The sequence below is a fragment of the Strix aluco genome, chromosome 1 (genome assembly GCF_031877795.1).
Source record: "Strix aluco isolate bStrAlu1 chromosome 1, bStrAlu1.hap1, whole genome shotgun sequence".
Lineage (NCBI taxonomy): Eukaryota > Metazoa > Chordata > Aves > Strigiformes > Strigidae > Strix > Strix aluco.
The window spans coordinates 43,198,714-43,221,534 of record NC_133931.1 but is presented as its reverse complement, the minus strand read 5'-3'; the positions used below and the strand labels follow the sequence as shown (position 1 = coordinate 43,221,534).

At 35.1% G+C, this 22,821-nt stretch overlaps 1 protein-coding gene across 1 annotated transcript in view; it reads left to right on the top strand.

Moving 5' to 3' along the window:
- The first annotated feature begins 3,268 nt into the window (after positions 1–3,268).
- Positions 3,269–22,821, top strand: part of RP1 (RP1 axonemal microtubule associated) — a 179,519-nt gene continuing 159,966 nt past the window's right edge. Inside the window, exons 1-3 of the mRNA XM_074819124.1 lie at positions 3,269–3,376; positions 6,578–7,228; positions 8,528–8,699. Coding sequence (XP_074675225.1) covers positions 6,590–7,228; positions 8,528–8,699 — 811 coding nt within the window. The 5' untranslated portion in view covers positions 3,269–3,376; positions 6,578–6,589. The remainder of the gene's footprint in view (positions 3,377–6,577; positions 7,229–8,527; positions 8,700–22,821) is intronic.

Genomic DNA, 22,821 nt, shown 5'->3' with positions numbered 1-22,821 from the left:
TGATAAGAAGTTCATGTATATCGAACACTAAAATGCTGTTGTAATGCAATGGCTCAAAATCTTATCAGTAGTAACATATTAATAGTGGCACATTTTTTGGAAGGCTTTACTGGAAAGGATGTAAACAGGCTGGGCACACTGAAGGGAACTTGACCCCGGCCCCTGCTTCTAATGTGATAATTTCCTTTTTAGCTTGATAGCAGTTTTCTAGTTCCATACCTTACTGAGCAGTCCAATTAAAAAAAAAAAAAAAAAAAAAAAGGCAGAGGTATAAGAGGTTGAAGGGACTTGGAAATATAAGGCACATTATCAGCATTTTCTTGGGGCATGAGGTCAACAGTAATAGTTTAACTGGTGTAGCAACTGCCCATTTTAAAGAAGTGACTCACGCTTGAATGATAAAAATACTCAAGAGTTAACTGCTGTTCCATGTGGCTCTGTCTTAAACAAAGGGTGTCATTCAAGGGCCATAGGATTGCCAGGCAGGGAGGGCCACATCCCACATGGTTCTGACCCCGCTCTGACTCAGGATAATGCTGCAGAGAAGTCTGCTTATGTTTCTCAACCTGGGATGCTGGTTATCTGCTAAGGAAAAAGCAATATATCAGCAAACGTGATAATGTAATTGCTAACATATTTTTTCTTTCTCAGGCATCAGTTTCCTGGATATGATGCTGATCTTGAGAAACACAGGAGACTCGTAGAATGAGGTGGAAAGACTTAGGTTATAATTAGTTACTTGTAATTTCATCAGTTCAGTTACTAAAGCGAAGTCCATTGAAAGGGAGGAATAATTAATCAAAATCAGAAAGAGTAATGATAAAAATATTTTTTACGATTATTTTGGTGCTGTACTTTTTTGGGCTGATGCAAAGAATTTTGGAGCCAGAAACTTTCTCTTTGAAAACTTTCACGTGAGCTTTGGGTTCAGACCAGGGACTGCAGACCAAGTATTTGCTCAGGGTGCTTGACCTGGGCCTTCTGCTGTATAGAATGGTGTTGCTGGTTAACTACAGGCACTGGACCTTCAACTGGCCATATCTATGCCACTGTCTTCCTAGAGGACACAGTCCTAGAGGAATCGAAAGGAAAACTGCCACCGATGCCTGTGGGCATTAGAGTAGATCCTTTGTCCTTGTCTGTCACTGCATTCACAAGGAGCCAAACCTGAGCTTTTCTCTTTTCTCTTCTCTTCAGTGAAAGACAAGAACTGAGGTTAGTGACTGCCTCAGAGTCATTTGGTCATTATTTCAGCTAATGACCAGTCAATAACCCTTACAAAAAAATAGGACTAAGAGGGATATCAAGTTTAGGTTAAAGGTAATGTTTAGTATCAGAGCTGAGAACTGAAGATATCTGGAGATAAACAGGCATGTAATTTAAGAGTGAGAATGACAGCAACCCAGAAAATTGTAATCCTGCTTGCAATTACAATTTTAATCACTGGTACATTTTCTCATGTGGCTTGATTTTGCCTTACATTTTCTGGACTAATTTTATATTCCCCAATTTTTTTTTTTTTGCAATTGGTTTATGTAAAATGAACAACTGCTCCCCAAATATTAACGCTAAATTATTATCACATCATTTTAATAGTTCCATGTATGTCAGTCAAGCTGCCCACCTGAATGGATGGAAAGTGTTTTAGTGTTGATATTGATCGCTATAGGACTGTGATAAATTTTTGTGGCTTGTTGTCTTTAAGTCTAAATTAAACATAAAGTTTATTGATTCTATTTTTACTATAAAATTGACAATTTCCTCCATCTTTTCAGAATATATGGAGTGTTTGCAGTACAAGAAGGAATTCAGTGGAGCTTTTAATTTACATATGTCAGCACAGAAGCTTTGTAAGCCTTCTGAAGTCTTAGAGAATTAATGGGCATTCACACCATCAAGTGGTGACACTTGTTTATCATCTTCACCAGGTCCCAGAAGTATTATGTCTTGGGTCTCAAATTCTAGTGGCACACGGAAGCTACTGATGGATTAGCTGGTTATCGAAAGTGGCTTTGCATGGTCTAGAAAGCTAATGAAGGTAGCAGTGATATTTTAAATCCTGAATTTAAAAGAAAATCAACTCTATATAAAAATTCCTTTGTAAGTGGTTAAGTTATAAGACATCAGAAAAACACATAGAATTTGCACTTGTTCATCTTCTGAACAAGTGTAAACAACAGAATACTGACTGGAATATAAGCAGTATATTAGCTAAAATAGATTAAGGACCTAAATAATTAAATTAATATAATATTTAAGGCAATGTTTATAGCAAAATATTTGTGCAAGATTGTCATTTAATGTTTGTGCCTATGCATCGTATGAAAGTGGAACTGAAGTATTTTAAAACTTCTGTAAACGTTGAATTCTCTACTAAGGAAAATAGTTGAAACTCATTATGGCATGCAGTGGTAGTGTCTACTGAGTGGTGTTTTTGTTACTGTTCTACACAGCTAGTTTTGAGAGCTTGCTGTAATCCTGATTAAGCAAAGAAGCTCCAAATCAGATTATACATCTGGTAGCAATTAGATGGAACAGTTACCATCTGGGGACATAGTATTTCCAATGGAAAAAGAAAAAACTTCACATTCTGTGGTATAGTTGAGCTACAGTTAGATGAAATCCTCCTGTCTCTTCATAAACTGTATTCACACACATTTATAATCATTGCATTGCCCCTTTTCCAACATGTTGAAATGAAGAATACCTCATGGATGAAGAAACTCCTTCAGACTGTGATGTTTTATTGAGTGTTCTGAAAGAAACTGTGGAACTATTTACATTGTGATATCTGAATAGAGAAAATATGGGAGAATCTTTAACACAGAGGGTTATCTTGATCAAATGATTGAACAAAAGCAAGGATTAATGCCAGGAGATGGTTAATAAATAGTCTCAGAATGTGAGTGGTAGAAGCTCCATTTTAACATATTTAAAATTTATATCACTAAAGAATTTAGTTTGGAGGACAACCCTACACTGATAAGAAGATAGATTAGATGGCCTATGTTCCCCACCCACATTTTTATTTTGTGTGGTTCTGTGAGTCTCTTGAGCAATCTAAGTAAACAGATAATTATATAAATTAAATATTTAAAAGGTAAATAGAGTTAAAAAATAATATAACAGGACTTGCTGAATGAGATGTTAGACACTGCTCTGAACAATGGCTACGTGAGGTGAACCTGGTCTGGTGATTAACATTAGCTGAGATTAAGCAAATGGATTATGACTTTTTTTTTTTTTTTTTTTCTAGCTGAGCACACTTGGAATAAGACTAAGGATGTTCATTTCATATGGCACAGACCATCACATGTACAATTTATAAATCTTTGAGAACAAGCTAACTACTCATTTACATAGGACGTGACTGTGGGTGAGTATGATGAAATTATATGCAATACTTACCAGCTATATGGCATTAGACATATTCTTATATGTTTAGAAGAAAGTGTTCCACTTAGTGTCTTTATAAAATCTGGCAGCTTTGTGCATAAACTTTGAATGAGTGGTTTTGTTTATGAGAATGCAGGCAAAGGGATTCAATTCTGAATTCTATTTGTTTATCTTGCAGAATAAAATTTTTAACATTGTAATTGCCAAATATCTTAATAGACATTCTGTATCATGTAATATCAGCTATCTCTTAATTTTAGAACAAAATAATTTAAGTATGAAAATCGATACTATGTTTAACATGAAATGAAGCTATTACAGTGTGATCACCTGAAATTTGCAACAGTAATTTCTACAATATGTTGATTATTCATTTGTTGAAATGTTTGCTGTTTGTAAGATGCAATTATAAGGTAACTGAAAGATGCATAAGAGATTTCCACAATTAAAATTAATACTAGAAAGTATTCATACATGGCGTGCTATGCAACCATCAGTTCTTTCATATGTGGTGTGCTATACAACTACCGGTTCTTCGCCAAAACTATCTGTTTTGTCATTCATGTTATGTTTTGCTAAGGAAAACTTTTTCTTAGTTACTTTTGTGAGTTCAAATTATTTCATGTTTATAACGAAAATTGTCTTTTTTCTTTATATGTATATTCCCTCTTTGTTTGTTTTGGATTTTGCTACTTCCACATTATCGAGACTCTGTCTAGTAATTATCTTTATGTAAAATGTATTGTATTTCTCTTCCAAATGATGCTTACACAACTGAATGTTTTACACAAGTACAAATATTCAGAACAACTTCTTAGAGGCTAATGCAAAAGTGATTATTATCTGTGGTCTCATGAGAAAATCCATGTATTTTATCTCTTGTAAGAGTGAATAATCATACAGTTAGATGAAATTCCACTCCATTTTCATAAAGGGTGAGAAGTTGTAGTACAGAGTAGCTGAGGTGCTATATCTGCTCATTTCTGTCTGTGGCTATTAAAGATGATGACATAAGTTTTCTCACCTTCCCCAGAGATCCTGGACTGGACTCTTTGTTAGTGAGCTCAAGTCTTCTTGGCCAGTTAAATGGGGTAACATGACATTCAGTTCACTCAAGAACTTTACTACTGTCATTGCTGCTTTCATTGGAGTAGAACATTTGCTCTGCAAAGAGAGTAGGAAAGTTTGTGTTGCACCTAGCAATAAAAATGTCCTTATGGATATCCCCTAGGAATATCAGTATAAACAGAATGGCACATGAAGCATAAAATGGCTAGTTCAAATTGTGTCCCTAGTTTTAACTCACCTGTCAACCTCTCAGTTTAGAAGTGTAATGAAAATTTAGGCAGCTAATGAATAGATGTGTCAAAAAAGATGGGCAACTATAGCTCTCAGTGATTTCAGTTAAAGTGAAGCTCCTCCCAACTAAGTTGAAATGGAGCTTTATCACAGAAAGTAAAACATTTCACTAGCCCTCATGGACTGGGTTGTATAAATTGCTGCAGCCAGGCTTGACAATTTCTTCCTGCATATTCATTAATGAAATAGTTACAGGTTGGAGGGTTTTTTACATTTTAAATGTTTTAAAATTTGTTTTTGTTTTAAATGGAATTGTGATTACCTAAATTGATCTTTGTGTACATCATTCTGGTACAGAATGTACCTAACAGACCTGTTTGGTTATTTTTCAGTTTTAGCACTTCAAATGAGTACAATTTACAGCATAAATAATGTATTAAAAGGAGACATTTCTTCCTGTGCTCTGATCATTGTTCAAAATAATGAACATTTTAAAAGTTATTAACTCTTAGTGAAGGCAAAACACCCAAGCTGAAAAAAGTGTATTATTGGACAAGCTGTAAGAATACTGCAAGATAAAACCTCGTCAAATCTGACTTTGTTTGAACCTTGACTGTCTTGAAAAATAACATTTTCTTATCAGTTTCAGAACTGATGTATGTAGTACTAAAATAGTCAAAATATCATTTTCCATAGCTTCATTAAAAATATATGCAGTAGCCAGAAGAGATTGTTCCATTAGTCAATATGGCAGCTACACCAAGGTGACATTGTCAAAGAATTTAATTTATATTATTTTGATAGCAAACATATTCCCTGAGACTGCTATACAGATTTTCAGTAAAACTCTACTAAAACTGCTTCCTTGAGGCTGATTAGTTGACTAGCCATTTCTACCCTATGTTCCAGTCAAATCAAGCCAATCATTAAGATAAAGTGATTTTATTCATTTAAAGGGTTGTCATTACAGTGTCTGTATGTAGATTAGATTCAAATGGAAAGATTGTAATGAGAGTGCACTGTTTTCAAGCATGAAGACTATCGATATAGTTGTCAGAAATAATCTGTTGTTTAAAAGAGCTGTATTTAAATGTTCCAATTTAAAGGCTACTTCTACTGAAGAATACCTGAAATTTTGGTGTCATTATAAAGGATTTAAAGACTTTTCACTTACTAAAAAAAAGTCTTTATCTGATCAGTAGTTTTTTCCCTCAGTATGAATGCAAATACTGTAATGGTTTATGTATCATGAGACATAAAACATAATAGAAAAGCAAATGATCTGTTAATTTATGATGCAACTTAACTCGAAAACATGTTTTGGGCCTTATTCTGGTATAGTTTACTATACTGTGTAGTAAATCAGGAGCCTTTTTTCTGACTCCAGTGGATTTGCCCTGGTATAAAACTAGCATATGAGATCAGAATGAGTTGTATTGTCTTTCAGTTTTGTTATTTTGGACTGAATATGGCTCATGCCTAGGCACAAATTTCTCCCTCCTTATAAGGAGTTTGCTAATATCTTAAATATGAAATGTTGTCATTAGCTTCATCCTCAAGAAAGAAAACATCTAATTGTCATTCTGACTGACAAAGTATCTTCTTCAAAGGAAAAGTCTCTTTTATCAAAATTATAAGAGATTTGAAATTACATTGGAGAGTTTTGGGAATTGCAAGTAGAGCTATGTTAACTTAATCCAACAGTACTGGAGTCTTTGTGGAATTTAGAGATAACAGCTTGGATCCATTTAAATCCAATGATTTTTGGCACAACTCACTGCTCTTGGTTTGTTATAAATTCTCTTTCTGCACCTTTCAAAATGAAGACTGTATTATTACTAGTCATAAGAAAAGTTTTATATCCATCTCCTCTTTCTTCCAGATTGCTGTCAAAATGAGTGAAACACCTTCAACTAGTTACTCGGTAAATCAGCCAAACTCCTCCGAGAGCGAACAGAGTTTATCCACACACCATTTCAATGTTACTGAACCTGTTGTGGCAAAACGGATCTGTTTCTATAAAAGCGGAGATCCTCAGTTTAATGGGATCAAAATGGTCATTAATAATCGGTCTTACAAAACATTTGATGCCTTGCTGGATAGTTTATCCAAACGGGTCCCATTGCCTTTTGGAGTAAGGAATATTAGTACACCAAAAGGAAGACACAGCATCACCAGTTTGGAGGATCTTGAAGACGGAAAATCTTATATTTGCTCCCATCAAAGGAAAATTAAACCCATCAACCTGGAACAGGCTAGCAAAAAGCCACTGCCCTGGCAGATGAGTAGGCCTGTCAGCAGTCGTCGTCGAGCTGTGAAATTAACAAGGGAGAATGAAGATGGATTTGGCCATCAAGAAAGCAAAATAACAACTCCCAAAAAGATGTTTGTTTTCAAAAATGGGGATGTAAGACTCAGGCGTACCATAGTTCTGGGAAAGAAAAATACACAAACCTTTGAGGCCTTTCTGGATTATGTGAGTGAGGTAATGCAATATCCAGTTGTGAATCTATATACAACTGATGGCAGAAAGGTGAGAATAAAGATAAGTACTGACAGTTTTGATTTTATCAATTATAAGTTTGGGACACTGACCTGATGTAAGAACTGATGTGCTGAATTTCAGCTGTTTCTTTTCTATGCCTTTTCCCCTTCAGAAAGGCTACTAGCTTGGAGGAAATATTCTGGAATCTTATATTTTAAAACATCATGAAAAAAAATTTTTCTTTTTCTTACTCAGGCCTCTTTCGGGTATGCTCTTAATTCTATGTTTTTGCCCCTTTTGCACAGAAACTTCCTTTAGTCTTAATGCTGTTTATCTGTGATTTTTAATGTTTTAAAAATATGATAAGTAGCATCTAATAGCCACAGATATTTTATCATTACACAAATTCAGAGTGGTTTGACATTAATGACTTGGAACTATGACACCTGATTGTCTGTTATAGTTTTCAAACCATGGGCCAGGTTCTGTACCTCTAAACCCAGATGATGGAGCACTAATAATCCTGATTTTCATCTCACATGCTCTATAATATAATTTTATCTCACTTTGCATTTTATCTGTGTGTTGTTTAGCCACAGAAAAGCACTTGTAATTATACCTAACAAGTATCTAGAAAGAGAACTCCATGCAAAGCTCCAAGAGTTCAAGGGAAAGCCATTTGGTGAAATTCTGTATTAGGCTGGGAAACTGTCCATATCACATATAAGTCAGTGAAGTGCAGTTTGCGAGCCTTATCTTGCAATATATTTTGGAACATAAATTCAAAACTGTTAGTCAAGGTTCTGAGTACCTTGATCTGGTCAGATCTGCTTTAAGCAGAGGGTTAGACTACATGACCTCCAGAGGTCTTTTCCAACATATATTGCTCTGTGATTCTGTCCTATTCCTCTGTGGCAGTACAGGTCAAGTACTTGCAGTGTATTCTGAATTTCCGCTTTCTTTCTCCAAATATGTGTTCATATGTATTCCTACCTCCAAATGCATATTCTTATTTCATGACTATGAACAGTTACTGTGCAATGATGAAACAAAATTACATATGCAAACACTTAAATTATAAGAAAATTTTGATCTGGATCCAAGTTGCTTCTTCAAGTCTTTTTCTAATATATTTATATAACAAGACATACCCTCACAGAGATAGGAATTGCCTTATAGGAATTGAAAAATTAATTCCATGCTGTGATACATATTTAATAGCCTGCTGCAAACTAATGTAGAGACTAAGAAGTGAAGATATTAAAGTATGAAAAGGATAAATCTCTTACATTATTTTTTGTGGTTACTAAGGCAGAGAATTTAATATTACTTTTTTTTTTTTTCCAGGTTCCTAATCTTCAGGCCTTGATATTGTGCTCTGGAGCTGTAGTCGCAGCAGGGAGAGAGCCTTTTAAACCAAGCAATTATGATTCTCTTGGGTATTCACAGCCCGCTAAATTGCTTGGAATTGCAAATCGTGTGTACCCAAAAGCGAATGCCAAGTCAGAGAGTGAAAATAGTAAGTTCTTTGAATTAATTTTTATTTTATTGATTGGTTTCCCTCTCTCAGCATAAGACATAAACCATGACAATCTTGCTAGGGTCAAGGTTATTCAAAAAGGCCAGTTGAAACTGTTTATATCTGCTTTTACTCCTCTATAGGCATGAGAAAGATCAAAGTGTTAATGTTCTTTTTAAAATGTAAGTTTCTACTAAATACTTAGCTAGTATGCATATTTTCTTTCAAACAGACTTATTTAGAACATGGACGCAAATCTATAAGTATATTTTATTTTAATGCACTTGATTGTGTTTGTTATCAGTTTTTTGGTGTCACAGTTACTAATGGTAGTGGTAAAAAAGAAATCACAGGCTGGCTACTTCAGGCTCTTAACTGACTGAAATTCTTGAGCAAAACTTTTGTGCCGTTTTCAGAACTTACCTTAGCAGATGGAGGTTTCACTTGTCATTGTCACGACTTTCACTTTTTCCCATGTCCCATGCTTCACATAAGCAGGAAAAACGTTATAGCACCTATCCACTCACAAATTCATCACGTTTTTGAAGCTGCTTTTATCTAAACAGTGTCATTCTTTCCTATATCCTCATGGCTGTGATATATGTTTCTTTGGATAAGTTTGGGAAAAGATACACAAATATGTGCTTTCCCTTTGATTACTCATGGAGTTGTGCCACTGACAGTCAGTAAAGAGTGTGAAGTGGCCAGTGGATGATCAAGAACATGAGGAGCTGTTGGAGAGAAGCCAGGCTAGCTCAATAGCCTGCAGTTGAGGAGAACAAAATGATGCAGTACCAGAGCTTTAGGTTGTGTGGGAATCCTTGGCATAAGAGTGTTCTGTAGGGCAGAGGTACTGTCTAGGGAGAAACTTGTGTAATCCAGAGATACCTTGTATTCTTAATACAGCTGGATGGTATACTGGAGAGCCCAGGGAACATTGTTTCTGTACTGTGACTTTCCACAGTAATCTTGACTGTGTTATGGAGCACACTGATATATAAGACGCTTGGCTTCCATTTATTTGACTGAGTTTCTTCCACATCCCTCACAGTTTACTATGTCCCCACCAAATTATTCATTTTAATTTTTCTCAACCTTCATGTTCTTTTGACTTGAACAGAGCAAAACTAATGAGCCAAGAGAGAATGAATAGGAACATTTTGAGAATCAAAGTTCTGCAGAAACAAAAAATCTTACCCAAAGTTGCTTTGAGTCAGAGAATGAGCCTTGCAGTGGTAGAAAAGCTGAGAATCTGATAAGCTCCCTCTTCTAATCCTTAGTTAACAGCAATTACAGAAAGAGAGAGGAAAAAACCTCTCAGGTCTTTAACCTGAGAAATTCAAAGTAGCCTGTGTAGGAGACATCACTGATGATGTGAGAGCCTGAAAAATCAAATTTCAGGGACTTTGTTCCAATTCCATTTCCTGAGACAGAGAAGGTGAGATTTTTACTTTGGGAAGCATAAGGTCTAGTCTGTCTTAGAGGAGTTAGTACAAACTTTTCTTTCTGATTCAGTTCATGGTAAAGCATATGCCTGGGAAACTTGCAAGGCACTCTGCCTGAAATTATAGACACGTATCTATAAAAGTAATATGTTAACTGTGAAAGTCTTGATATGAGACCATTTGTGACTCACTTGAGAAAAAAAAACCTGCTTAAATTCAAGCAGTGTAGATAAGTTAATATTACATGTGTTAAAATACCTTTCTGCAAGTGAAACCTTTCTATTAAATGGTGGCTCCTATATATTTAGGTATCAGTAGCAGTTGTGGATGTCTTTGTGTGGGTGTACATGCACTGTTTTCCTCACACATGCAGAACTGCTTGGAAGACAGCAAAACTTTATTTTTGTCTCATGTTCTTTTATCTCTCACCTCTTCAGTGACAACTGCTAGAGAGAGATGAGGTATAATTTTTTTAAAAGCCAAGTTATTACAGAGTAATCAAAACATATTTTGGGAATATTTAATGTGTATGCAAACACATATTGGGCCATACTCAAAATTCATTGAAGTCTGGAAGTATTCTCACTGGCTTTAGTGAGTTTTGTGCCATCGTCTACAGTACTGTAGTATAAAATGTATCTCAGAATGTCATGATTTAAACTCAGATTTTATAAGAAGTTCAAGTGCTTCAATGTTTACTTCTCTACAGAGGGTCAGTCCAGGGGCTTGGATCTGAAGCCTTTATTCCCATGTGTGTCAGTGACACTACTCACAGTAATTACTCATATGCTGTAGATTGTTGGATTAAGCGCAGGGACATATATGTTCACCTTGACTGACACATTTTAGCACTAACTGTAAGAACTAATAGGAAATTATATATTAATGATCGCAAAGGCATGAAGAAGAAGTAAAGTTGGTAGCTTTAAGCCCAAAGAAGCGAAGGCCTGTGAATCACTTGAAAGGTTCAAGGCAACCTCAGCTTCCAACTAAGTATAAAATTAGAGCGTTTATTACTTTTTTAGGCTTTGGAGCTTCAAATAAAACTATAGGTCTGTCATTAGAAAGAACCATTGCAAAATAAAATTAAGTGGAAAAGTAGTTAAATGCTTGATTCTTTATTAATAAATTGGTTATGTTTCTCTCTCTAACAACTTCTTAAAAAGAACAGCAAGATTACCCATGTTTTTCTCTTTACATTCTAATAGTCTGGTAAAACAAACACACTTCATTAGCTTCGTATGTACTAATATTTCTCCTTTTTTCTTTTCTCTTCCTTTGCTGCCTGTCTGGTGTCTCACCATCTGGATCCTTATGCATGATATTTGTCTGCTCTACTTTCCCTCTACTGAATGAATTTGGGTTCTTTCAATGTAATTATTGGTAGTGAGAGCTGAAATGGGCTCTAGCTCAAGATCTCGGATATTCTCAGTTTCGTCTGATAAAGGGTCCAGCAATGATAACAACTCAAATTGTAACAACTCAGATTCTTCCTATGTTCCTGGCAGTTATAATGGTATAGGAGGAAATCAGTCAGTCACTGGTGAAGACTTATCTGTGGCACAGTATGAAGATGACATTAAGAAATCCGTTCATCTTAATCAAGACGGCAGTATCACAGTGGAAATGAAAGTTCGATTCAAAATTAAAGAGGAAGAAACCATTAAATGGACAACCACTGTAAGTCGTGCTGGCCTTTCTGATGACAAAAATACCACCATTTGCAATTCTGCAATGCATGCAGATGACTTCTCATCTAACGTAAATGTATCAGAACACATAAACCGAAAAGATACTCCATTTTTGAAGAGCTACGATAAAGAAGAGGGAGACTCATTACAGCATCTCAGTGCAGAAGTGTCAGACAAAGAATCAGAGTCTGATTTAAAAACTGCCAGTTGTAATATCTGTAAGAACAATTCTGCAGATCTAGATGTAAGCAATGTACCTGAGGATAATATCAAACCTCGCTTTTATAGGCCTCCCACCCCTGGGCCAAGGCGTGTTAGACAAAAGAAAGCAGTAGTTGAAAGTGTCACCTTAGTATCTGAGAAAGAGATTCAGGAGAAGACAATAGGACAGTTTTCCTACAGTGAGGAAATACAGAACGGAGAAAATAAATCTGAGTATTGCATGGTAGCTCATTCAAGCAGAAAGAAATCAAGTGTCAGAAATCCAAAGTTTAGTGAGATGAGTGACAACGATTTATTAAAGCTTTCTTCAGGTAATATAAAAGAAGAAATGCTTTTTAAAGTAAGCCGCAAAAGTAATGATTTAATAGAAACCACAAATACAAAGACATTAGAAGTGCCTGACGAGGATGAATTGGTACAGAATATATTAGAGAAATCAGTTGTGGAACAAGATACATATAATAGTTTAGTATCAACCTGCGAAGCTAACATCAGTAGTTTCATGCCATCATCAAAAATTCACCAGGCAGCTAGGCCAGGGTCAGCAGACCAGATCTATGATTCATGTGATATTAAACAAATAAAAAGATCACTGAGTTCTTTCATTAGATATTCAGAGTTATGTCAGTCAAAAGAAGAAACAAGATGCAAAGCTTCTGATTTATTACCTATTTCTCAAGATTCAGTACATTCAGCCTGTTCTGGACATAGCCAGATGAAGATGATGGTACCTCCGTGTAGTAAATATCCTACTGAGAAAATAAATGCGACAACTGGATTCTTTCCTACTGTAACTGAAAGTGAGAATCAAATCAGTGTCAGAACTGAATCTGTGACAACAACACATCTCAATGATAACAGCCAATCTGCATCTTCCTCCACCAAAAAGAAGAAGAAGAGAAAATTGTCTAACTTCCTAGAGCAAGGTACATATGAAAATCAAAAACATAAAGAGATTTCAGGGATAATTAAAAGTGAGGGAATGCATATCACAAGCGAAACCCCACAGGATTCCACAACAGAGGCTATGGATAATTATTCTGAAATGCCTCAGAAAAAAGGAACAGATTTTTTTGTAAAAAGCAATGATGGGTCTGTCAATTCAGACAAAAGCACATGTCCTGAAGATGAGTTCTGTCACCAAGATTCAGTGGAACAAAATGAATTATCGTCTAATAAAAAACCAAGAAGTAATAACAACAAGGTGGCCAAGGTAAAATTGAAGTCAGGCAAAAAAAATAGTGTTCTTTCATCTGCAAAGAGTGAAGATGGTCTAATGACAGTTGATTCAAACAATGAGTCTGAACACAGTCAGGATACACTGAGTACTGAGAAAGAGGACACACATCTCACAACCAGTTCTTTCGAACAGACCGCTAAGTCACCAGTGATTTCAAATCCATTGCCAGAAGTGCCAAAGAATCCTAACTCTGAAAAAGAAAAGAATATTTTGGAAAATTTGTCATCAAAGAAAGAGAAAAAGCAAAAGGGGATGAAAAAGAATCTAAGTAAAGGTGCAAGTAAGTTAAATATGTCAGAGAGAGCCATTACACTAGAGGCTCTAAAACATGAGGATTTTCAAGAGGAGGTTGTTGAGCATTTACCAGAAAACTATGTCCAAACTTGGCTGAAAAACTCATTACCAAATTCTGTCTTACCCCCTATAAATAAAAAAGAAGGGAATGTAGAGAATAGCAGTGTCTGTCATTTTTCTAAAGAAAATACTGATACTTCGGTAGATAAAGAAACAAGATTTATCACAAATAAAGTGCATGTGACTGGAGAAGACTATCTGGTTGAACATAATCTAACCAAAAAACCATTAAAGCCTATTTGTGAACTGGGATCTTTAGAAAAATCAGCCAAGGATTCAGGTGAAAAAAACCCTGACTCTTTGATTCATGCTAATACAACTATTGTAAAAGAAGCCAAGTATTCACTAAAGTCAGAACTTCATCATGATGGTAAACTACACTTGTTTCATGAAACACATGACAATGATAAAAAGATGTCAGACGTTGATATTCAAGATACCAACCTATGTCAAAGAAAAAAATCTGAGGTTGCTGTTCAAGTTGATTGTGCAGTTGTCAGTGAGAAAATGGGAACTGATATTCAGAATAATTGCATGTCTAGCATGTTGCTGCATGAGCTACAATCAACTTTGCTTGGTCTCCAGAAAGAACATGGTGAATGTATAGGGAAAGCTTGTAGCCTTTCAGATCTTTCTCCTTCAGCTTTTGCTTCTTCCTCCAATGTCCTCCTAGCTTGGCTACTTGTACTGAATCTAAGAGAGAGTTTTATTGGGACAATCAAAGATGATATGCAAAAAACTACCTGTAGTTGTTCTGAAATATTTACACAGTTACAATTTCTGAAACAAACTACAGTCATAGAAAAAGTTGATGAACTGAAGGCTGCCTTCTCACATTTTCAACAATCAACAGAAAATAACTTGTTACACTTTGGGAGGGAACTCAAAAAGCAGGACTCCACACATGAGAATATGCCCATATCTGAAACTCATAATGGTATAAATTTGCATGAAAATGAAAAATCAATTGAGCCTTGTATTCCAAAGGATAGTGTAAATTCTGAAGAAGCTCTAAAACTGTCTGAATTAGAAAGCTGTTTTGATATACAGAAAGATCTTTGTAGAGAAACAGAGACTTTAGACTTGAGTGCTCCCAAAACACAGCTAGATAGTCAATATGCCAATACTAGTTCAAATACCTGTAGCCTTGCATCAGTTATAGAGCCACCTAAGCAAAATGAAGAAAGGCCTGATAGCCTATATGAAAAAACTCAAGATAAAACTATGGATACAGCATTCATTAATGAGGAGTCAGAAACCTCAGTAGAACCTAACTTGACAGTTCATAGTGTAAATTCTAATGGTAAAAATAGTATTTTAGATCAGGATACTCCCGAGTTAGAAGGTGAAAAAAATATTATGCATGTTACTATTGATAAAAGTAAAGATGAGAAAGCTGATCCAAAGTCAGCAGATAATGACAAAAACCCAAATAACCAACTTAAACTAGGTGCTGAAACCTCTGTGGAATATAATAATGACGATGATTCTGTACAGGAAGACAAGGAAGATGCAGAAACTTCTGAGGAAACCTCTGAGAGGTTATCCACAGTCTCTCCATTATCATTTTGTTATGAATCAAAACAACTTACAGAATGTGATATGAGTGAAGGAGAACAGAAATTGCAAGAAGAAAAACTGGAGAATAAAGTGTGTTCAGACACTTCTCAATCAAAAAAATGCTTACAAAGTCCTGCTACTTCAGACTGGTCAGATTACAGACCAGATACTGAAGACAGTGATTATAACTTTAGAGCATCCAGTGATTTGACCAATGAAAGTGGGGAGGAAGCAGTACTGGAAAAACATTATAATACTGGCTATGTAAAAAGAACTATTGAACGACTTTATGGCAAGACAGAAGCTTCATTTAAGCCTGACTTTCGCAAAGGATTTCCTTATATGTCAAAAGTATTTCAAAAAGATACTGAAGAATTCCACTTTGCAGTGGTAGAAAAAAATGTTTATTTTTCTCAAAAACCTAGGTCTTGTTCTGCAGAGAAATTGTCACATTCTTCACTACCACCACAAGAATTTCCAGTAAACATAAACAAAGATGACACTATATCAAGAACAGAAAATATATCTTTACCAACACCACAACCTACTCTTAACAGAGAAGAAACAAGTTATACTAATGACTGTTCAGTGGAATCTCCAAAGCAACATTGTCAACCTAGCACACGAGCTAATGAAGATGAAGGAATATTGATAGATAAAGGCAAATGGCTTCTCAAGGAGAATCATTTGATAAGAATATCATCACCTGAACGAATTGGAATGTATGGTAATTTGGATACAACATCAACAGACACAGTCCTTGATACTAACAGTGATGATGTTCCATACTCTCACTTTGGCAATCTGAATCAATACCCAGTTCTCAAGGAAATCTCTTCTTCAGAACTTGAAGACATGGCTAAACCCTCTGAAAATTTTTGCAACTACTTCAATATACCTCATAATAGTGATTCAGACCCCTTTCAGGATGACTTTACAAAAAGCAAACCTAGCCACAATGGTAAGATCACTTCCCTTCCTACAGCAAACAAAGAAAAGGCCAAACCATCAGTTATGGTAGGTTCTACTTCCACACATCTTTCCACACAGGCTGATACCAATTTTCCAGCCTTTACATCTGTAGAGTTTAAATTGCCTGATAACAAGGTGCATCCATTGGAACAGCCTTTAAATGATGAACCCGTACGGTCTCAGCCAACTGGTGTTAGTAATGCTAACAGAAGTGCTCCTCAGGAAGAAGATTCTCTGGATAAACTCCATGCTATATGTGGTCAACATTGTCCAATACTGATGGTGACAGTAACACCAATTAATGAGGAACAGAGAGGATATGCCTACCAAAAGGCATCTGATATTGAGAACCAGCTGGGTCCGTGTTTATTGGCCAAAAAGAGTGAACATTTACAGTGGTCAGGAGAAGATTTAATAACAGACAAAAATAATCATGTGACTCTGAAGAATAACTGTATCAATAAGATTGCCAATAATATTTTTAATAGGTTTTATGCTAATAACACCTTAGATTTTATTAGTCACTTTGGAATACTTGCATCTTCAACTCTGAAAGACACAAGCAGTTTAGGGAAGTTACATGTTAGAGAGAATATGAATGTAAAACTCATGGAAGTCAACAATTGTCGAAATAAGGTATCCAAACACATACCCAGTGATCTTGTGATAGTCACAAATAGTGAGCTACCCAGTAGAAAGCCAAAAATATGCCAAACTCTAAGAATAAGCCTAATTCATATTGTTGGAGTAAAATTTTCTCCCATGTTGGCAGATCCAGCAGAAACCTGTCATTCTGAATCACTTCTGAAGTGTGACACTTCTTTAAATAACATTGAACATAATGCCTCTGAAAATCTGAAAAATGAAAATGCCTTTCCTACAGAAGAAGAAGAAGAAAAGAAGAAGAAGAAGTAGAAGTAGTCTCCTTTTGTACAATGGACAATGGAAACAGTAAAGATGAGAAAGTAATAGAGATCTTGGAATTTCTACAACATCAGTGAAAACATCTTCAGAAAAAAAAAAATCGCAAAATAAACTGCTGAATGCCACACCCAATAAAACTACCAATGTGAATACAGCCCAGACTTAGATAAATATAAATCACAATTGTATGTCACTGCTGAAATACAGATAATTACTTAGATTTTTATGGGAAGCAACATAGGAAGAAAAGCTGCTCTTCTAAGACAATAATTTCTTGGTTAAAAACCAGTTTTTCCCTGAAATGTTATCTTTTCAGAGATATTCAGTTATATACTAACCGTCTCATTTTTAGAGAAACAGCTACTGCTTGTTAGAACAGAGAACTGAAATTTGAAATACCCGCCCGAGTTCTAAGATCAGATTCCAAATTTTATGACATCTGAGAAAGGGTTTGAGAATTGTCTTTCAGTAGAAATGCTTTTTCCAGAACAAAATCAACTGATGTGTTTAATTTGAAATGAAAAGTAGGAAATATTATTCAAATGCTGTAATACAATGATAAGTAGGAAGCAGAAGTCAATGTTAATTTTATATAGTTTAACATTATCAAATTGCTATTTCAGTTTTTAAAGGCCAACTTCAGAATATTTATGTGAGTAAAGAGATCTTTCGGTCTGTGTATAGGATCATCCAGACCCAAATAGAGTTTGCCTCTTTTACCCAGAGGATACTAGAAAAGGAGCATATTTATTGCTGCTGGGATTCCACAGGAATTAAGAAGGGAGACTGTGTGTCGATGGCCTTCCTGACTGCCCTTGTCATATTCCCTTCTGAGGCAGCACCACTTACTCTTAAAATTGTTCTACATACACTACAAGTTTTAGTTGTGTGTTCTTTAACCTCTGGATTTTAAAGGTGGTCCATGTCTTTTCTGTTGTTTTTTGGTTTTTTTCTGTAAATGTATTATGAGAATCCAAGGCATATGTAATGTTTCGGAATATTTCAATCTGTTATTAGAATTATTTTGGATACCTGTTTACAGCATTTTTTAATATTATGTGAGTGTAGTAAGCACTTACATGGTTTAAAATTTTCAGTAAATGATTTTAAATGTAAAATTGGAAAATATTTAATGTATATTGTGATTAGGCAGAGTATTTCATGTTTTTGGTTAGATTTTAATCCCTAACACTGCATAGTACCTTGCTTCAATGTCAATGAAGTCAGAGATATACTTGAAGAAGGAGGGTGCTATTTTTCAGTTAGAGAATGAGAATTTGGCCATTCTGTACTCTCAGAGGTTGTGTCTAGACTAACTGGTATGTACATGCTGTGATAAATCCTGGATCATGATCCTTTGGTCATTCAGACTGGGGACCTAATTAAAGGCTGACACAAATCCCTTTTGGCCCAGAGGCTTTGATTGTCTCGCTGTGGGACAGAAGGCACATAGAAGGGAAGTAGAAGTTGTATCTGGAGCAAAGAGGTTTGAAGTACAGGTAGGAAACCTAGAAGCACTCTTCAGTTCCTTTAGGAGCCAAGTGACAGATATATTTCCCCATAAATAACTGGTATGTTTCTGTTGTTTGAAGCAGTGTATTCTATGTAATAAACTAACAGTACCACCTTAAAGCAACATATATTGTCTAATATATTTCACATCAAATATGTGTGTGTTATTTCCTATGCTGGAATTGTTTCTGATGTTCTTCCCTTCATCTCTGCATTTTTTGGCATCCTCCTTCACATGTTTTAGAACTGCTCCAAGTGAAGACTCTCAATGGTATTTTTTCATCCTTTAACATGTCAATACAGAAATAAAACCTATGTTTGCAAAATGAAGCTTGAAACTACTAGAATCCAACTAAATGCTATATAGCATTCTGAGTACCAGGCTTCTATGGTGTAAATAATGTCAAAATGTTAGACAGGCAAATTAACAGCAAATGTCCATCACTAGCAGTCCTTCTGCTGGATTCTCAGCACCTTGACTTTTTCAGATCAAGGTCCAAGACCTTTAATCAGATGCTTATTATAGGGTTACTGAGCAAACTAAGCACTCAGAAGGTGATGTGTGAGGTACTGCCTGAGGTTACAATTAGCAAGTGGTAAAATGATTGTTAAATTAGATGAAAGACTAGCTTCTGATTTCAGTATGTTAACTGAAAGAGAAGGAATAAAATGGTCACTTCAGAACAGGACAAAAGGTTGACAGTGAGATGTACCATACTGTCACAGGGTTTATATATTCATTAATGGTTCAGGGAAGATATAGAATATTAAGTGGCTGAGATATGCAGATAAAATAAAATTGCTTTCATTAGATAAGATTGGAGAAGGCTGAAGAGAGAACCTCACAGTGCTGGTGACTAGAGCAGCGTACTGACTGACAGAGGAAAAAACACCATGAGGAATATGAGCTACTTTATATAGGTAGCCTAATTCTGCAAATTAACTGCAAAAGGCATAAAGTCTTTCTGAATAAGTCAGGAGAAAATATACTTGGAAGTGACAAGCATATTAAATAATGTGTAAAAGACAGAAAACAATTCAGCAGGCATTTGAAGGCTTTATATCAATTATGCCATTCTTCTAGAAGGAATTCAGTTTTTGTATAGCCATTATTAAACATAAGATATAGATCACAGTCCCAGGAAGTTTCAGTTTATCTAGTTTAGCCCCCTGCTAGTAAGGAAACACACAATTAGGTAAGTAATTCCATTTAATTACTAAATCTAATTTTAAAACTTATTATCTATAGTCATTACAGCTTCCACTGGAGGGATGTTCTAGAGCTTGAGTCTTTCTTCTGTCTGTATTAATGTCTTCTGTCTTAACTGTTTTCTAATTTGTATCCTAAGCCTAGTCATGGTTAGTTTATATAAATGTGTCCTAAAGCCATCATTGTCATTTACTTAGATATGTCTTTTTCCTCCTCAGTATCAACAAAATCAGATATTCACTCAACTTTTTCTCCTACATAAACATTTTCTCCATTTCCTCTAATCATCATGGTTGTCTTTTTCAGGACCTTTTCTAGTTTCAATAAATCTTTTTTTTGAATATGGTTACCAGAACTTTATGTGGTATTTAAAAGATTTTTCCTCTGAACTCTGGGACACTGACAGGAAAATTTCTCTACTTAGAAATCTCTCTTCTGGTGCATCTTGCTGCCACATCAATGACTCACTCCTCCTCTATTTTTTTAAAGTGATGAATTCCCTGTTCATAGCATTAAGTTTTGCTAGTATTCTTAAAATGCGTTTCCTTGCACTTTATGCTGTTATATATTATCCCTTTTCCACTATTCTGGATTTTCTGATCCTCTTATACTTTCACAATTCTTAGCAGCTGTGTTACAGAAATTACCTACTTTATGCAATATATTGATGAAAATATGAAATCCAGAGAAACTCCAGCACTGATTTCTGAGAAACTTACTAGTATACCTCCAAGTTAATAATTCTCATTTCTGCACAAACTTCATGGTTTAGTCTCTCAGTGCACTTTGCATCCCGTTCTGATTTTCCATTTTAAATTTCCCTTTCCATAGCCCATTCTTGTCAACAGTGCTGACATTTCTCAATCACTGTATGTCACCATTCTGATTAAAAAAAAGAGGCAGTTTTCCCTTTATTGTAAAAGCATACTTAGTTTGTGTTCTCAAATTCAGCACATAGTGTACATAGACATTCTTTGCTTATTCTCTTTTAATGTGTATGGTTAAATAACCTTTTTACTAGTTTGTTTTATTTTCCTTTGCTATACCTCTCTTTTCACTTCAATTGACTTTGTTAACCTCTTCCCTTAGTTTTGAAAACTTGCTATTTTAAAATCAAAGGCATTCTGGACTAATTTTACTGTGAACCAATATAAATATTGAGGGATTTAAAAAAATATTAATCATACAAAAATCTTATTCAATAACATTCAAGACTAGCATTTCCTCTAAATACAGTATTTTCTGTTTTTTTTTTCTTTTTTTCTTTCAGCAATATCTCACAATTAAATTTTCAAACAGATGTCATTGCCAGCACATGACAAGCTTACATACAAAACAGTTACATAGTAGAGAATTTATTTGGTATCTTTACTGCCCTTGACCTGAAAAAATTGGTTAAACAGATCTTCCACTGACTTTGCAGTGAATATTCATATAAGGGTAGACGCACAGACTGGAAACTATTAACTGGAAAGGCTCCAAGAGACTGAAAACAGTGTATTGGAGAAGAAGCCATTGCACACAGTGATCAATAGTAATCACTACTATTTCTAGTGTGATATATAGAAAGCTGGATGATGTGGTTTTGCATATCTAAAAGTGTATATAACATAAAAACTAATGAGAAATGACTGATTTCTCAGAAGTCTTAGGCTCCTCAATTTCAATGTATAGAAGCAATACTTTGGTATCATTTATTGGTTTTCATTTCTGAAATGCATAAGGCATATTTCTCTTTACTTTGAAGGATGTCAGAAGAAAGCCAGATGATTTAATTGTTTAATTTATCACTATTAAACATGTTACTTGACTTTTGTAGCACTGATGTTATCAAATATCATTAGTCTAATTACCATGTTAATCCACTGTTAGAATTAGGGGGACTATTTAATCCAATTATTTTACCTTAGTAAACTAAATTAAGGCAAGAAATTAGGTACACCTACATAGAGTGACTTAGATGTTGTACACATATGCTAGACTTTCAGTTATAAATGAGATTAACATGGAGGATTAAATGGTCACCTGTCATCAGTCATGGCTCACAGAAAGTTGGAGCAGACTGCTTTGGATAAAGAACTCCATTTCTAATAGAAACAGCAAGCTAACTTCAGCTGTGGAAAAAAGCAGATTACAGTAACTTTTGAGAAGGGTCACACTCCTCTGTTGGAAAATGTGATCCTGCTAGTTACTTCTCCTCCTCAGGTCTCACAGTTATTATTTTTCCCCTGTTCTTTAAGTTTAATGTGTTCAGGCTATTACAATTCCTGTAATGCTGAAGTTTAACCTGTTGGTAAGAGTAGCTGTCTGGCAATTTATTATTTAATAATGACAGTATAATTACTTAAAAAGCATTAGTACTATAGCTGCACATTCACAGTAGTTTCAGAAAAGTGCTGCTTTAAGACTGTTTAAAATTGAGTAGTGGTGTATATTACAAATTTCTCATGATAATATATTTTAGATGTCTGCTCTTAAACTATATAACTCTTTCAGATTTTGTCTCTGTCTTAAAATTTTCACACTTTCTACTCAGGTCATGGACCTACAAGCATGTTTCAAACAAATAAGTAAATCTCAGAACACTACTGTGGAATTTCAAGGTCTTGAGGTTTGTCCTCAAAGATGAACCAAGCATTACATTAACGTCACCCCGTCTCTCCCCTCAAAGTATGGGAGAGAATATCTATTTTAATAGTTACTGATTCTACAATACTGCATTTCCAAGGAATGTGTGTTTTACACACAAAGCACAATGGTCACATAGAAGTAAAAATTTCCTCAATAGGTATAGCCTGATGGTTATAGCAAGACACAAACAAGACTTATAGATTCTACCATCAGGTCTCATTAACATGTTACATTTCATAATGTGCCTTTACTGTGCCTTGTTTTCTGCCTTTTATTAAAAGTGGTATTAATTATTAAAACATAACTGCTAAGTAGTATGGAGGACATAAATTCTCAACTAATTTATTTCCTAGATACAAAA